Raw genomic sequence first — 15792 nt, forward strand, 5'->3', positions numbered from 1 at the left:
GATGAGCAGAGTGCCAGAGATACTCAAATGCCTGGACATCCACACATGCTCACATGTGTGAGGGAGAGACACAAAAGCACCTAAGCACTTCAGTCACAAGGGTCACTCCAATGGCTCTGTGAAATATTCTTTAATGATATCAGGGTTTCCCTGAGCAAACTCCAATCCATCTGGAACTTAGAAAACACAATTTCTAAAGCTGACTTGATTTAATCAAGGGCAAGTATCTTACCTGGAAGACAGGAGTTGTGGATCTTAGCTCCACCCATCTGGCAGTCATAACTGACTTCACTCTCACCAGCCGTCAGCACATGACTTTTGCCACATTGGATTTCAGCCACTACTACCAACTGCTTCCCCAGATGCCTCCTCCCCAGCTACAAAGAAGCACACAGAAATACAGCCTCTCCCTATATAGGATTAAAGGGCCAAAAACAGTGTGCAGGAGCATTCTGCCAAGTGAATCTAAGAATTGGTAGATTATTTCTCCATTTCAGAGAAGCCTGGGGATGCCGAGACCTTCTGTAGAGGTTCATCCAAAATGGAACGAGAGAACTTACAAGAAACCTGAATCACTACTAAAGAAGTCCTTTGCCCTGCAACAGCCACCATGTAGGTATTTCCCCAGCTGATGTTCCACCACGCCATTTTCAAAATTTCAGCTTGCTTCAGTAAGGGTGCAAGCTGAAAGAACACAAGGAAAAAAAAAGATTCTCAAAAAGCAAATAACGCCCACTTCCCCTGCAATGCCTACAGCTCAGCTTACATTAAGCAGCCAGTGCTAAGTATTTCTTTCTAGAGACAGAAATGCTTCCTGGAGAAAAAAGATTATTTTGGGCATTTTGAAGGGGTTATTGAGCTTGCAGGCGCTCTGAGGATGCCTTGGCTCAAGCACTGCAGTAAATCTCACACTGATTCTACCATTATTGCTCAAGTACTTGATGAAAGCTTAAAGTGGCTGAAAAGAGACCATGTCGTACATGAAGACCCTCTGACCACAGCAGATACCATGGGGATGCCTGAGAGGGGCTCTCTTAGTAATGTCCACACTGACATTGACAGGTCAGGTGAGATAGGAACAACCCACACTGCACAGAAACTCAAGAAATAAGGTGGGTTGTCAAAGCAGCTTGAGCTTATATCTCAGCACTCCAGCCAATGTCACGCAGCAGCAGAGACCTGCATGCCAATGCTGAAGGGAGGTGTGTTACAGCACGTGTGTTGTGATTAAAGCCACATTTTCCCTGCAGTCTAAGGGAAAGACTAATATTTTCACTGTGGCTAACTCATGACTGGCAAGTTGGACTTGCTCAAGACCTACTCAGAACAGTCTTGCTGCTGCCTAGAAACCTTTTAATTTATTTAAGTGCAGCCACTTACAGCACCTTTCTTTGAACTGGCCTCTCTGTTGCGTGGTTTGGTTTCTATCAGTAAGAACCCTTTCTTCTTCAGCCCTTTCATAACAAGGCATCACATTTACCTACATGTTACTGTACAAAGCTTCCCAAGTCAGCCTGTAATGGGTTCTGCTGCCTAAATAAGGGTTTCTATCCCCATTTAGGTGCCAGACTCCCAGCTGCCATGACAGAAGGCTGTGAGTCTCCTCTGCGTCCGGCTCATCTGTGCCAGCACATACGGACGTGTCTCAGCGCTGGGGACAGCTGACAGGGCACAAGGCCCTGATAATCAGGCACCTGGCCTGTTGCCTCCATGCTGTCCACAGACCAGGAAAGCAGCATTCATAATCTGTCACTCCTCCCTAAACCTTTTATTCTTCTACAAAGGATCCCACATATACAGATCTGAAATTTTGACATGTCTACAGCCAGCTGCGAGTCTGTCACTGGATAACTTACCATAAAATAGGGCCAAAATGAATACTGATACTGAAGATGGGACACAGAGGTTATGATTTACCTAAGTACTTGCAAAAGAAAAAAAAAAAAAGACGCTCTGAAATGCATAAATATATAAATCCTAAAGAACAAATGGATATGAGCATATAATGGAAGCAAATTGGTGAATATTTCTCCACAATTGCAGTTAAAGACTATGTTACAGAGGTAGACATCTCCCGAAAACAGCCTGTCATACAGGCTTCAGTCACTCAGCTCCATGAAAAGAAGAGGACTGCTGGATGCAGATAGTTGCAAATGCTCTCTCTGGGCATTTATGCCCTTAACTTTGTAAACCCATGGTCAGACTGGAATTTTCCAATACCATTAGTCCTGTGCTTGACTTCAGGTGCCCTTCTGAGCTGCTTCAAATCTAAATCCCCCCAGTTTCTCCAAACAAAGCTTCAGGAAAATAAAAAATGTTTTTTAAGGATTTCATTGAAAGCATCTGGAATCAGAAAACAATTTTTAAAACTTCAGCTTCTGTATTTAAAAATCTGACACGCTACCTAAATCTTTTAAAGTCTGACATATACACTACTATTTCTAGCAAGGGAAAATGCAGAGAAAACCACAGAATATTGTCTAGGAAGCATATTGTAGGAAACCAATAAATCAGACGTGCTGTCACTGGTTTAGTGTCATTTGTGGCTGACCATTTGGATAGATTCATCTGCACACAAAAACCATAGTACACCATCTCATCATTAAACAGTTCTGAAACAGTTCTGAAACAGGCAGCACATTTAACAGCGAGGTATCCTTCAGGCACATTACTGTCTTTCAAGCATTAACAACCAAAATTGAATCAAGTACATCAAGTATTCATATGAAAGAACTAAACTCCTTACAGGCTTAACAAAGAAAACAAAAACACAGAACATTTCTCTGGCATTGTTAGGACTATTGCAAAGCATTAGGTTCATGCTACCATTTCTGAACTCTCCATTCCAGTTTCACCCCGCCCTTTATTTACCTTGAATCCCCAAAGGACTAACATTGCCTCTCAATGCTGGCACATGATGGTACCGGTGTGGCCTTGAACTCCTGTACATCCAGTGGTACCTGCCAATTTCCATTTCTGGTCTGGTGATCACTGCCAATTTTAGGTGGTAAAAAGTCAGTGTCACCAAAGTGTGTAGTTCAGTACTTTCAGTCATTTAACTTAAAAAATACGAGCCCATAAAAACACGTTTCTAATTACATCACTGAAATAACATAACTTTACCAAAACAAGGAAAGGACCGGGAGGAGGGGAGACAATCAACAGGGAAATGCTCACACAAACGTTAAGAAGGGCTGAAGAGTTGAAACCCATGATGGGATTTGAATTGAACGCCCAGGAAAGGCCCCTCTATTACAGCCGCCAGTCATCTCCCCCCCACCCTTGCTGCTCCCCCTCCTTGTTCACAGCATGGGGTTCTGCTCCGGGAAGGCACAGTCATGGAGAACCACATTATCCATTTTGTAAAATATTCCAAGTCTGACAAAGAAAACAATGACTACAGGGCAAAACCATGAGTTTACTCATTACCTTCTTACATAAAGTAAGTTGTGGGCTTTATCTCATGCAGGCTCCGATCATTTCCAAAAATCCAGACCAAATAGGTTAAAAGAGATTTGTTCCAAGGGTCTGCCTTTGAGGTCAGAGGTACACTCAGAAAGGACACGGCATGCACCAAAACACAACCAATGCGTATTCACCAGCAAAGCTTTGCTGCTGAACACTGAGGAGCCCAAGGGCAAAATGGTGCCAGACCACTGGCACATCGACATTTCCTGCTCGCCTCCCCTCACAGCACTGCTGGGCTGTCAGGGCAGCGCGGCCCAGCCATTCATTAACACGCTCTGCAGTCCCACCCAGCCACAGCTGAATGAAAAAATAACTGTCATCCCTGGCCAAAATAAACCTGACTGCACTGCGTTTCAGCTGTAACAGCGAGGTTACACCGGTAGGAAGTAGCGTATTGTGAACTAGATCCAAGGCAAGTCTCTGGTCTGTGTGGGACTGGGCGGGCCCCAGTCCTTCCCTCAGGCTGCTTTGATACTCGTGTGCTGACAAGTTTGGCATAGCTCCATTTGCTCGCATCAGAAGAGAAACATCTTAGCCTCACATCCAAGTGGTGGATCTAGAGGTCTGCAAGATGAATTTACTCATCTTATGAACCAGTGAGGGCTGGTGAATCAGCTCTAGTACTAAAAAAGCCTTTTAGGGTTAAATCAATGTCTCTTTAAAGGAGATGCGGTTTGCTGCTGGTCCCCTCTGTGCAACACACACAAAACGTGGAGTAGGAACCACACAGCACGTCTTTCCCAGAAAGCATCGTTCACTGAACTCACAGAATTTCCCCTGTAATCAGCACTGGTGAGATCTCACCTCGAGCACTGTGTTCAGTTTTGGGCACCTCAGAAAGGACATGGAAGTGCTGGAACAGGTGCAAAGAAGAGCAACAAGGCTTGTGAAGGGCTTGGAGAATATGGCCTATCAGGAGAGACTGAAGGAACTGGGGCTGTTTAGTCTGCGAAAAAGGAGGCTGCTCTCTTCCAATATCTGAAAGGTGCTTACAGCAAGAGAGGGGCTGGTCTCTTCTCCCCGGTGACAGGTGATGGGATGAGGGGAAACGGCCTCAAGTTGCACCAGGATAAGTTTAGGTTGGATATCAGGGAAAGCTTCTTTACAGAAAGGGTTGTTAAGCACAGGAATAGGCTCCTTAGGGAGGTGGTGAGTCACCATCCCTGGATGTGTTTAAAAACCATTTGGATGTGGTGCTCAGGGACATGATTTAGCGGAGGGTTGTTATTTAGGGTACTATGGTCAGGATGCAGTTGGACTCAATGATCTTTAAGGTCTTTTCCAACCTGAGCGATTCTATGATTCTAATATCTCAAGTCTGCTCCACCTTGTATGGCCTATCTTTCCTTTTAGGAAAAACAAATGCTGCACTTTATGAATACAATCAAATTCAGAATGTCTACAAGCCAGCATTCCAAAATGACAGTGCATACTCAGGGAAACTTCTGTCGCAGCATCACCTCCTCCTACTTACACTGGAACATTCTTGTTCGTGTGATCACAAAAACCATAATGATCAAATTTGATACAAACTGGAAAACAACAGCACTGCTTGCTGGAACTTCAGCCTCTCTGCTACTCTCCCTGTTCCCTGCAACATTTTAAGATGGCTATTTAGGAAAAACTTCTCCAAAAGAGTGGTCTGGCACTGGAACAGGTTGCCCCGGAGGTGGTGTTCACTGTCCCTACAGATCATCATCCTGGAAGTGTTCAAGAGATGTGTAAATGTGGCACTGAGGGACATGAGTTAGTGTACAATATTTGTGGTAGCTGGATGGCTGGACTAGATTATCTTACAGGTCTTTTCCAATCTTAACAATTATATGATTCTATGATTAGCTACTTATTAGACATCAGTAACAGATCAAGATTTAAAAATAAATAAATAGATATATGGCAAAACTTCCACAAGGACAAAAAAATCTTCAATTGCTTTGCAGCAGCATTTAGACCAAATCCTTGGAAAAAGAAGGGCCTCATCATAGTAGGCCAAAGCCCACAATTTGAGACTTCTCCTGCAGCAGCTACAAAAACCACTTGCTGAAAGCAGCCGATGCCAATGCAGGCACTGCTTGCTGTAGGACTGGTATAAAACCCTGATGCATGGAGCTATGATGTAAGCTTTGCAGCATCATTCCTGTAAAAGAGAATATTCCGTGAGGGGTTTTTTAATTAGTCATTTCTAATTTTACAAAAGCAGGACTCCTTTCATAGAGCAGTGGGTTAAATTGCATGCAGAATCTCAGTGTTTCCACTGCTCTTTGAAGAGTCACTCAGCATCTGGCCACGTGGTGGCCTCTGCTGCACACCTGGAATGATCCCTCAAATCAGACAGAATCTTCTAGTGATGTCTCTGAACTCCACACAGGTCCATTCATGCAAAATTACTACCAGGTCAGATGCCCCAAAGGCTTCAGTGGTGTACAGCTACTGCACACAGTATGGAAGAAATGGACTTCAGTACTGCACCCCCAAAGTTCAAGAAATGACAGGGTTTTATTTATTTATGTAGTTAGTTTAGGAACGAACTATACAAGTGGCATTTCTGGGCCCAGGTGGTAATGCTGTCCATGCACAGTCAGGCCCACTGAAACAATCTCCCGTGGAGCTGGCTCTCAGGGTAGCTGCCGGTGCTGCATGGAATAAGACCAACAGTGTTGGTGGTGTGTCACATAGCACATACTCACTGATGGCAACTGGTTGTTCAGCATTCACATTGGATGAATCATCTCACATGCCTGCAGCAGAATTCCTGGTGTCCAGTGTGTTTGATGGCTTTAGAGGAAACAAACAGTTTGGACTTTCACCTGCAGCAGCTGATGAAGCACCATACAGTCCATGGGAGTGAAGAGAGGGTGGTCACGGGGCATTATGGTCTGACAGCTTGGTGATAAACACTAAGACAGCAGCAGGGCTAGCCAGAAAATGGGGAAAGGCTGGAGAAACTGAATAGGGATCTTCTCTCCAACCTCTTTGCTCTCCTCTCCTGCTGCAATCTATTGTCCACAGATATCGCCATCTGGTTTTCTTCTCCATTACCATATACCGTGACACATATATCTAGTTCTTCTGCTTCCATGAGATCATTCAGGCAAATATGAGTACAGCCTCTGAGCATTTTTCAGCCCCCTCCTATCTAGAAACCAAATCCTATTCATTAAACCTAAATCACTAAGCCTGCCAAATTATTATCCCCAGAATATGTGCCCCAGATTCTCCCCAGGCTGGATGTCTCTTCCTGCAGCTATATCTTCAGGGACTTACACTAAACAATTATTATTTTCTGAGGATCTGAAGGATTCTGAATAAACTGTTTCAAATAGGAAAAAATATGCAGCATGCTAAAAATCTTTAAATGGTTTGACAGCTCTGAAAGCACTGTGTGAGACTCACGTTAGGGAATACGTTTGAAAACTTTGGCTAGTAACCATAACATGTAAAAGAGATTTTTTTTTTTTCCAATTTGCTGTAATGAAAGATACATCTATTGGTGATGCACCAAAATGTTGCCAGTTCACTGATCAAAAAGAACTTCACATAAACATGCACACTGATACAGTTCTTTCCTTAAGACACACTTCAGCATCTCTGCTCATACTGCCTCACACGGCTGCACAGTTGTGTTTAAGAGAAGTATTTTCTCTATATTTTTGGTTAGCATATATCTGTCTAGTTAAATACTGGAAACAGCTTTGTATAACATGAAAATAATAATCGAAGCTCACAGCCATGGCTGTGCACAAGGTCGCCTTCCATCAATAGTTTCTTCCTAGGGAACAGCCAGTTAAAATAAACCTTTGGCACAGCTGTTCAGGTTGGCTCTCATTATTCCTCAGTACAGCATATGCAATTTGAACATCATGTGCATCCATACAAGGAAATCACTTCCTAGTATAATGGCTTTCTTCCATATGCAATTGGTAAATTCAGCGTGGCTACCACAGCCTTTTTTGTTTGGTTGGTTCTGGTGTGCCTATGTGTATACGTACTGTTTTGGAATTTTGCAGCTTAGTAATACTTTTCTTAGTTAAATGAAAAGGGGAACTTCTTGTTCCTGTTGATGTGTATCAGGATCTATATCCTTCATTGCTGATGTAGAACGGCATTTCGTTTTTCTTATTTATTCCACCTCAGTAAATCTGCCTGCTCAGTCCTCACGTTTTGATTTAATTTAATGCCTGCAAGATAAGCCCTGTCATTTGTAATAATTTGTAAACCTTCATCTTTAAAATGCATCCAATCTGTCCTGCAGCCCTGTAAAGTATCTGCTAAACATTTTGTTTGAGCTTGCTCATGGTGTTCTCTGATAAGGGCTGCTGATATGCAATGCAAAGCTGACTTCTTATCTCCATCAGCATGGATGTTGCTCCATTTCCAATCAAAAAACTGGGGCAGCAGCCACTCATCTGGGTGCAGAGAAACAAATGCCTGACAAGCGCCGAATCCAACAGCTGGGCAGCATCACTGCCTGAATCAGACAGGGGACTCACAAACATAACAATTAAAACATAAAATCAGAATTCCCATACAATTTTGAACAACTTTAGAAATGTAAATAAGACTGTTTTTGTTTATCAGTTGGCAAATATTCATGAAGAACATCAGCTTGTGTAAATCACCTCGACTACACTGAAATATAAAATAGAAAACCATCCACGTTTGGGACAGGGGTGGGTAGCACAACCAGTAACTATGGGACACCATTCTCCAACGTGGCTGTATTAAATGCTTGATCTCAAGGCAGACCTGGCTGTTCCTTTTCAGTTTCTGGGTGGTTTTGCTCCCCAGCACGCCCCTTCAGAGTAAAGAGAGCCCTTTATGCAGATAGCCCGCATCCCGTCCCTGGTTCTTCAAATTATTTATTCTGTATAACTGCAGTACATCATTAATGATGCCCCCACGTTAAAAGTCAGAGCCTGGAAAGCTGTTATTTAAAACTGTGAAAGGAGAGAAAGCTTTAGATGAAAGAATACTTGTGCTAATACCTACCTGCAGATTCCTTCTCCAGAATTTGGCAGTGCAACGCACAGTGCATGTGAATCTGAATATCCAGCATGAAACACTCAGGATCTTTTATTGCTCAGTATCAGCAATAATGACATCCCTCAAGCCCCTCTGACTTTGGTTTATTTCATCTCCTCGGACTTTGCATTTCATTTCTGGAAGGAAGAGTTAAAATAATCTGCGATAGCTCTTTGAGTGCTTCAACCTGGCATAGTTGCCTTGCAACCAGTAGATCTAGGACATTCCATATAGGACAGACATTGCAGTAACTTCAGGCGTGATCTAAAAGGAAAAAGGTCTTGCAAACTGGCAAGCATTTTGGCCATAAAAATTCAGGACAAGAAGTCTGGACAGTAAATGAATGCTGTTTTTGAATGATTCAGCTGTACGTTCAGAGAAAGCTGCGACATTTTCCAGGACATCTTCCATTTTACAATGAGAAGAAGCTCATTCCCACCATGAGAGCTGCAGGTAGAAGTGCCCTTTTGCAGAAGTCTGCCATGTCACATAGGCACCTGATGCTGAGCCCATCTGAAAACCTTACTGTATCTCAGCATGCTGGAATATCTGACCCCAAAAGCCCAACAGATCTCACCTCCTCTCTATCAGCGTTTCATGGGCACCTCAGCTACTTTGCTACTGAAAGTGGAATTGAGTGTTTCAGCTTTCAGCGTTTAATTCCCTGCAAAAAATAGTTGGAAGTTAACTGAACGGGAAGAAAAAAAAGAGTATAATGTGAGAGACCGTGTGTTTGTTTCAAAGATTAAGGAACTGTCAGAAGCAAAGCCTGGAAGCGTTACATAAATACACCTATGTAACATAACAAAGTATGAAATTATCACAGAAAAGCCAGGAAATGGTGATAAAATTAAGAGAGGAAGTTCCCCAGCTTGCATCCGATGAAAACAGCAGATCAACCATATTGACTTGGTAACAGATTTACTGTTCTGCGTGCTGTGCTTTCACTCTTGCCAAATCAAAGGCAAACTACCAACTCATCCTGAACACACATTTTGTTTTGCACAGCTGCTAATGCATACAGAAATTTTGTTTGGTGTTTACTGTCACGAGTTCTAACCGTTTAAAAGAAACTCATCTATCAGCAGAGAAGAAATCGATGCACTTCTTGAAAAATTATCTATGAGCTCAAGGTGGGTTTACAGCCAAGGTATTTAGGACATTTAGTACATTAATTACTCAAAACCTACCATGAGGTGAGTTTCTGCGTATATACACTAATGGCTTTCAGAGTTTAATCTCTCATCAGTGGAACTCCTTTGGTGAAATCCCTAAGGGATTATGTAGTACTGTCTAATCACTTGACAAATTTCATTTACTTGAAACTGAAGCTAGGTTTGAATTATACAAAGTGTGTAGGAGGAATCAAATTCAAAGCAGGAAAACAGAATCTGGACAGGACCAGATTTATCATGATGCTCATATCTAAACTGTTTAACAATAAATGAAACAATTTCCCCAGGGAAACACATCAGTTGTATATCTGCTGCATATGCCCATGAGAAACTCAAATTGCTTACAAATGACATACAACATAGCATGAATCAGGAAGAAAAAAAAATGGGAAATTTTAATAATTTTGTATCATCTAACAAAAAAAAGACAAAAACTTATTGCTCTGATTTGCACAGTAGGCTGCCACTCTACAAAGATGGTTATTTGGCATAAATTACATGCTGCAGAAACACATAGATGGATGTGTGCTCTGAAGTTGAGCCCTGCGACCCAAAGCATCACCTGTACCACCGGGTGAGCGGAGCCCCACTCCTGTGCACTGCCACCTCCCTGCTGCAGAATGGCCACTGCCGGTTCCCCACTGAATAGCAATTCTCGGTGGCTGAACACATCCTGAAGGCTAATGCCGTGAAAGTCGTGGCATTATTCTCTGCTACAGTGCACAGGCAGATCTCTACATAAACAAAATCTACCAGAAGACACCACAGAAAATGAAAAGGAACTTAAAATGATGCGTAGCCCCCGGCAGCAAGCTAGCAACATGAAGGCTGTGTGATGCTATAATCCCTTGTGCGATCCATAACCGAGGTCCCCTCTGCCAAGCCCCGCTACATGGCTGGTCCCAGGGAAACACTGTGTTACGGCTCTGAGAAGGACACCCAACAAACACACAGCCCCACGCTATCTCCACAACCCAAATTCACCCAAACCTATCGAGTACGCAGCAGCAACAAGAGTTCTTTTGCAAAAAAATCCCTCTTGCTCCATTCAGGAAAGGCTCAGAGCCACCGCATACACACAGACAGACAGACAGACACTCCATCCATCCCTGCACAGAGCAAACGGTGGCAGCGCGGGCTGTTTCAGAGCCCTGCTCAAAAGTGACCCAACTGGCCTCATCCCCTCTCAGCGCCCTCAGAGAGCAGATTTAAACAGGCTATTGTTCGATCCCCGGGTACCTTTTTTCTCTTGGCTTTGTTCCGCGTTTTCCTCTGCTGCAGTTTCCATGGCTGGCTTCATACCATCCACCAAAAATGCCGCCCCCCGCCCCCCGGCACAGGCGCTTTCCCCTCGCCTCCTTTCCCGCTCCCTATTGACGGCAGCGACGATGAAGCGCCTCTGTTCTCCCTCCCGCGGATCACAGCCCCTTCCACATCGCCCAGGCTCTTGTCAGCTTCGATCTCGCACCACTCACTGGCCCGCCCGGCGCCGTGCCAGTCTCCGCTCCACCGTACGTCACCACCGGCCCCAGCTATAAGAGAACCCCCGATACCCCTTCCCCACTGTGAGCCGCGGCGAGGGCAGAGAGGGTGAGAAAGAAGGGAGCCCCCCGACAGCATCTGCAAGGGGTGCCCAGGTCGGTGAGCAGCCTCGGGGCTCACTTTCCCGTGGGAGCCGGCCGCCCCGCCGTGCATTTTGATTCATCCCACACACCCCCTGCCCTCGCAAGGAATGGGTCAGCAAGAGGGTTTGCCTCCCTGGCTGAGTCCTGCTCACAGAGGCAAAAGCACATGTGAGAGAGGGATAAGAGCAAGAGCTCCTATATGTATAAGCAAAATCTAAATTCTGACTCAAGAGCACAATGGATAAAAGAAAACACCAAAAAAAAAAAAAAAAAAAAAAAAACCAACAAAAAAACCCAGCAGGCTTGCATGACCTAAGATCTGTGAGCAATACCATGAAGGATAAAATGTTTAAGGAAACACAGCTGGGGTTTTAAAACAATGTCTGCTGTTTAAGACCTAAAGCCAAGCATGAAAATCATAGAACCATAGAATGGCTTGTGTTGGAAGAGTTACCCAAGTCCTAACCCCTGCCATGGGCAGGGCTGCCCCCCACCAGCTCAGCTGCCCAGGGCCCATCCAACCTGGCCTGGAGCGCCTCCAGGGATGGGGCACCACAGCTTCTATGGGCAGCTGTGCCAGCACCTCACCAACCTCTGGGTAAAGAACTTCTGTATAACATCTAACCTAAATCTCTCCTCTTGTCCTATCATCATCTGCCTGTGTTAAGTCATTCTCCCTCCTGCTTATAAGTCCCCTAAAAAACTATGAGGCCATAATGAGGTCTCCCCAGAGCCTTCTCCTCTCTAGGCTGAACAAGTGCATCTCCCTCAGCATTTCTTCATAGACGATGTGCTCCAGCCCTCTGATCATCTTTGTGGCCCTTCTCTGGACCCACTCCAACTTCTCTGTTCAGTGAGCAGATCACTGCCAACAAGGCCACATGTGATCACTCCCCCACTCCCTTACCTCCAGCAAAGCCAGGAAGTGGCATCAGCACTCCTCAGGCCCATGCAAGTATTATTTAACTTCCAAAACCCAAGCCAACATATTCAGATACTGTATTAAAGCTAATTACCTTGTCCATCACCCTGCTTGTCTCTGGCCTAACAGTATGTCCTGCTGCACAGCACAGCCATGCCCGAGCAAGCCCCTTGTTGCAGGAGGGTAGTGAAGCATCCAAGGAGTAATTTGCTTTGTAATCTGGTGGATTTTGGTGGTTCACAGCCTCTGCAGCTCATTCTGCCGGCTGCAAAGACATTGGGCAGATTCAGCAAATGCTGAAGATATAAAACTACAAGCTGCGTGTTCCATATAACAGATTCAACCAGGAGAGTGGGAAGAGGGAAGCAGTCCAAAAAATTTTAGCTGCAATTCAGCCTTTTCTGACTGAAGCTCTTACACCCACAAGTTTGCTGTGCATTTTTATTTCTATAGATGTTGAGTGACAAGCAGAACAAGCCTCAGACCCAGCCTTTAGAGAATGTTCCCTTCTTTCAGAAGAAACCAGCACATGATTTTCCTCTCTTACCACTGTCACCACAGCAGCAGCTGAGCAGCAAAGCCCAAAGCAAAGTAATGAGCATACTGTGTCCCAACCTCGCCAACAAGAGGTCTCATTCTTCTCACTTATCTTAAGATTTCATAGCACAGAACCAGGACTTGACAACTATCAAGCATTTGCCTAAAAACCTAAAGGAAGAGTCTGGGATCAAAGCTTTTATCTCAGCAGAACTCCTTACAAGCAGGATGAATTAATTTGTAGAGGAAGTTTCCTCAGGAACCCACGTGCTGGGCTCCTGCAGGTAATCAAATCAGCAGTACCAGCAGAAACCTCACCCCAGGTGCAAGGCTTAATTTTCCAGTCTTCTGTAATGCACACACAGCAGAACACCACACACATTACAATCCCTGTCCCAGTACAACCATGTAAAGCAAACACGCTCCTTCATGAAAGCAGCTGAAAGGGAAAACCACATGTGATATGTTTGGCAAGTTGCTTGAACCATTACTAAAAGTTTTTCAAATTCTGTAGCCAAAAAGGAAAGAACTTCATTAGACTTCGGATAACAGTTATAAAAAGTTTACATAAAGAGTGTTTTTATTCCGTTTAGCATCACTACGATAGAAAATACACAACAAACACTTGCCAAAAGTCATGCCAACTTCAGCCATTGGTCAAATCAGTGGATTGTTTCTGACATTGATATTCCCTTTTTGGAACTTATCATTCAGTCCGTCCATCTGCTCTCAGATGTAACAGTCTAAAGGTCATTAAGAAGGTGAGGTATAGACTGTCACATCTGCGAGGGCTCAAACCTTGCTTCTGACTACCCCATGTTACAAAAAGCCTGCTCAAAAACTAATCCAAGTGTCAGTATTTTAATACACTTAGTAGTATAAACACACAGAAAATACAAATGTCACCTAAATTTTCCTTTCTTTAAACAGAAAATATGTTTGGCAGGACTTTCAGTTCTGCCTTTGGCGGAAACCTGCTAACAATCCCCTTTTCTCTCTGTCAGTGAGACCTACACCTTCAAACAACTGTGCGCGTCCCTGCTGGCAAGCAGATTTTGTTGGGCAGACTCAAGACTTCAGAGCAGATGTTTTATAAACACAAAATTCTAAGAGGCTAGGACACTATTTCCCCCTACTTTCTCCCATGATAACATGGGATATACATTAATCTTCCCCTAACAAGCAATGCAGAAGTAAGCGCACAATACCAAAACTTCACAACAACATGAACAAAAGACTTCAGAAGTCATCAGTCTAGTCTATTCAGAAGCACTAATTCTTCTAAATCATCCTCTAAAAGCTTTAGGAGATGCCTAAGTTTAACGCTCTCTCCCACTGCTGACTGCTTTCCTGGATGCTGGATCATACAATGGGTTTAAGGACTTATCATCTTGAGCCATTTCTTAATCTTCCAGCTCATCTGATAACAAAGCAGATATAAAGCATACACTACTCAGTGCAAACATGGGTACGAATCTCATGCATCAAGTCTTAATTTGAGCCAGCAAATTGTCTCCGCCATCACTCCACCTCTTCATCAGATATGCCCTTTTCATCTGATCAGACGGGGAAACACCAAGTCTATGTCTGCGACAATATTGCAAAAGATAATGCCTCAGAGGTAGAAAGGACAAAAAATTATTTAAGGACTGATACTTAGCAAAAACCTGCTGTACCAACCAGGCTGATTTAGATCACCAGTGATCAGAAAGGCGGCTCATTACATTTCACGAGTTCAGCCCCACGTTTCACTAGCAGTTCAAAATAAAAATGCAAATGAGAAGGGCAGTCCAAGAAAGGGTTCTGCTGCTAAAGCACATGGCTGTGGGGAACATCACTGAGACTTGGGAAAAATAATACAGAATCCTAGCAGACATAACCCAGGAAGAACAGCAGTGGAGCAAATATATGAAGGTACTGCAGACCAAGTGACATTTACTGCAAAGTAGCACTAAAGAGGTTTTACTTCATTTCATCTAGTTAGAAAGAAAACAGAAAACATGTAATCACTTTGCTCAGTCAAGTAAAGCAGTTCCATCTCAGAAGTTTAAAATTCTGTTCAAAATCCAATTCCATTCAGATGGCAATTCTTTTGAACACCTATCTTTAATGTCACTGAATCTACATAGTTTACATTCCTGAAAGCCAAGGAACTCTATCATAAGCTACCGAAAATTCTTTAGAAAGTTTAAGATGAGCACATTTTTGCCATTTCTACAGAGACTTTACAGAGCTGTAACAGTCTTCCCATACAGTTCAAGAACAATTTGAGATCATTCTATGAAATCTGAGACTCCAAACGTAAAATTCAAAGCCTGTGTCTCAGACAAGACTGACATATTCCAAACAACTTCTTTCAAAGGCAACTTGAGGCATAGAAAGCATAGAAAAACATTCAAGAGAAGGAACAAACACACAAGCAGTCACTTGGTGCGTCTTAGTGTAACTACTTGTGTTCAGATCTGCTTTTTTTTCAAGGGAAAATGGTTTTAAGTTGAAGGAGAGAAGATTTAAGTTGGATATCAGGGCGAAGTTCTTTACCATGAGAGTGGTGAGATGGTGGACAGACTGCCCAGAAAGGTTGTGGATGCCCTGTCTTTGGAGGTGTTCAAGGCCAGGTCGGATGGGGCCCAGAGCAGTCTGGTCTAGTATTAGACATGCAGGTCAGCAGCCCTGACTGCGGCAGGGGTGGGGGTTGGAGTTTTTGTGATCCTTGAGGTCCCTTCCAACCCGAGCCATTCTATGATTCTATGATTTTGCTTTAACCTTGGTTACGCAAAAGCAATCAAATGTTCCACGTGGATAAAATTAGAGCATGACAACAGGCTTGTAGTTGTACAGTAGTTGTGTACCTAGCAAGTACTTAAAAAGAAATAATCTGGGGCCCATTCTTCAGTCATATTAGATTACTAGGAAAACCAAATCCTAATTAATGATCTCATGAACAAATAATAGTGAAAAAACCCTGCACTTTTACCACAGCATAAAATACAGACTATTAAAAAATATGAGTTCACAATGCAGTTAGGAACTGCAGTCTTGG

The 15792-nt window shown here is 43.6% G+C and overlaps 1 protein-coding gene across 10 annotated transcripts in view; it reads right to left on the reverse strand.

The window, feature by feature from the left end:
* GPM6B (glycoprotein M6B) overlaps window positions 1–15792 on the reverse strand; it is a 109688-nt gene that overhangs the window by 19663 nt on the left and 74233 nt on the right. For 2 of the 10 annotated variants that reach the window (XM_052703116.1, XM_052703119.1), the window contains exons 1-2: window positions 8458–8539; window positions 2872–2991 (exon numbers count right to left, since the gene is read on the reverse strand). The exons of 1 other annotated variant lie outside the window; for it this stretch is intronic. In XM_052703116.1, coding sequence (XP_052559076.1) covers window positions 2872–2991; window positions 8458–8524 — 187 coding nt within the window. In that variant the 5' untranslated portion in view covers window positions 8525–8539. Of the gene's footprint in view, window positions 1–232; window positions 285–2871; window positions 2992–8457; window positions 8540–10904; window positions 11096–12306; window positions 12323–15792 lie in introns of those variants that run through there. 7 more of the 10 variants (XM_052703117.1, XM_052703120.1, XM_052703118.1 and 4 more) reach the window with 7 other exon arrangements.

This window comes from Tympanuchus pallidicinctus, unplaced genomic scaffold (genome assembly GCF_026119805.1).
Source record: "Tympanuchus pallidicinctus isolate F22 unplaced genomic scaffold, pur_lepc_1.0 scaffold49, whole genome shotgun sequence".
Taxonomy (NCBI): Eukaryota; Metazoa; Chordata; class Aves; order Galliformes; family Phasianidae; genus Tympanuchus; species Tympanuchus pallidicinctus.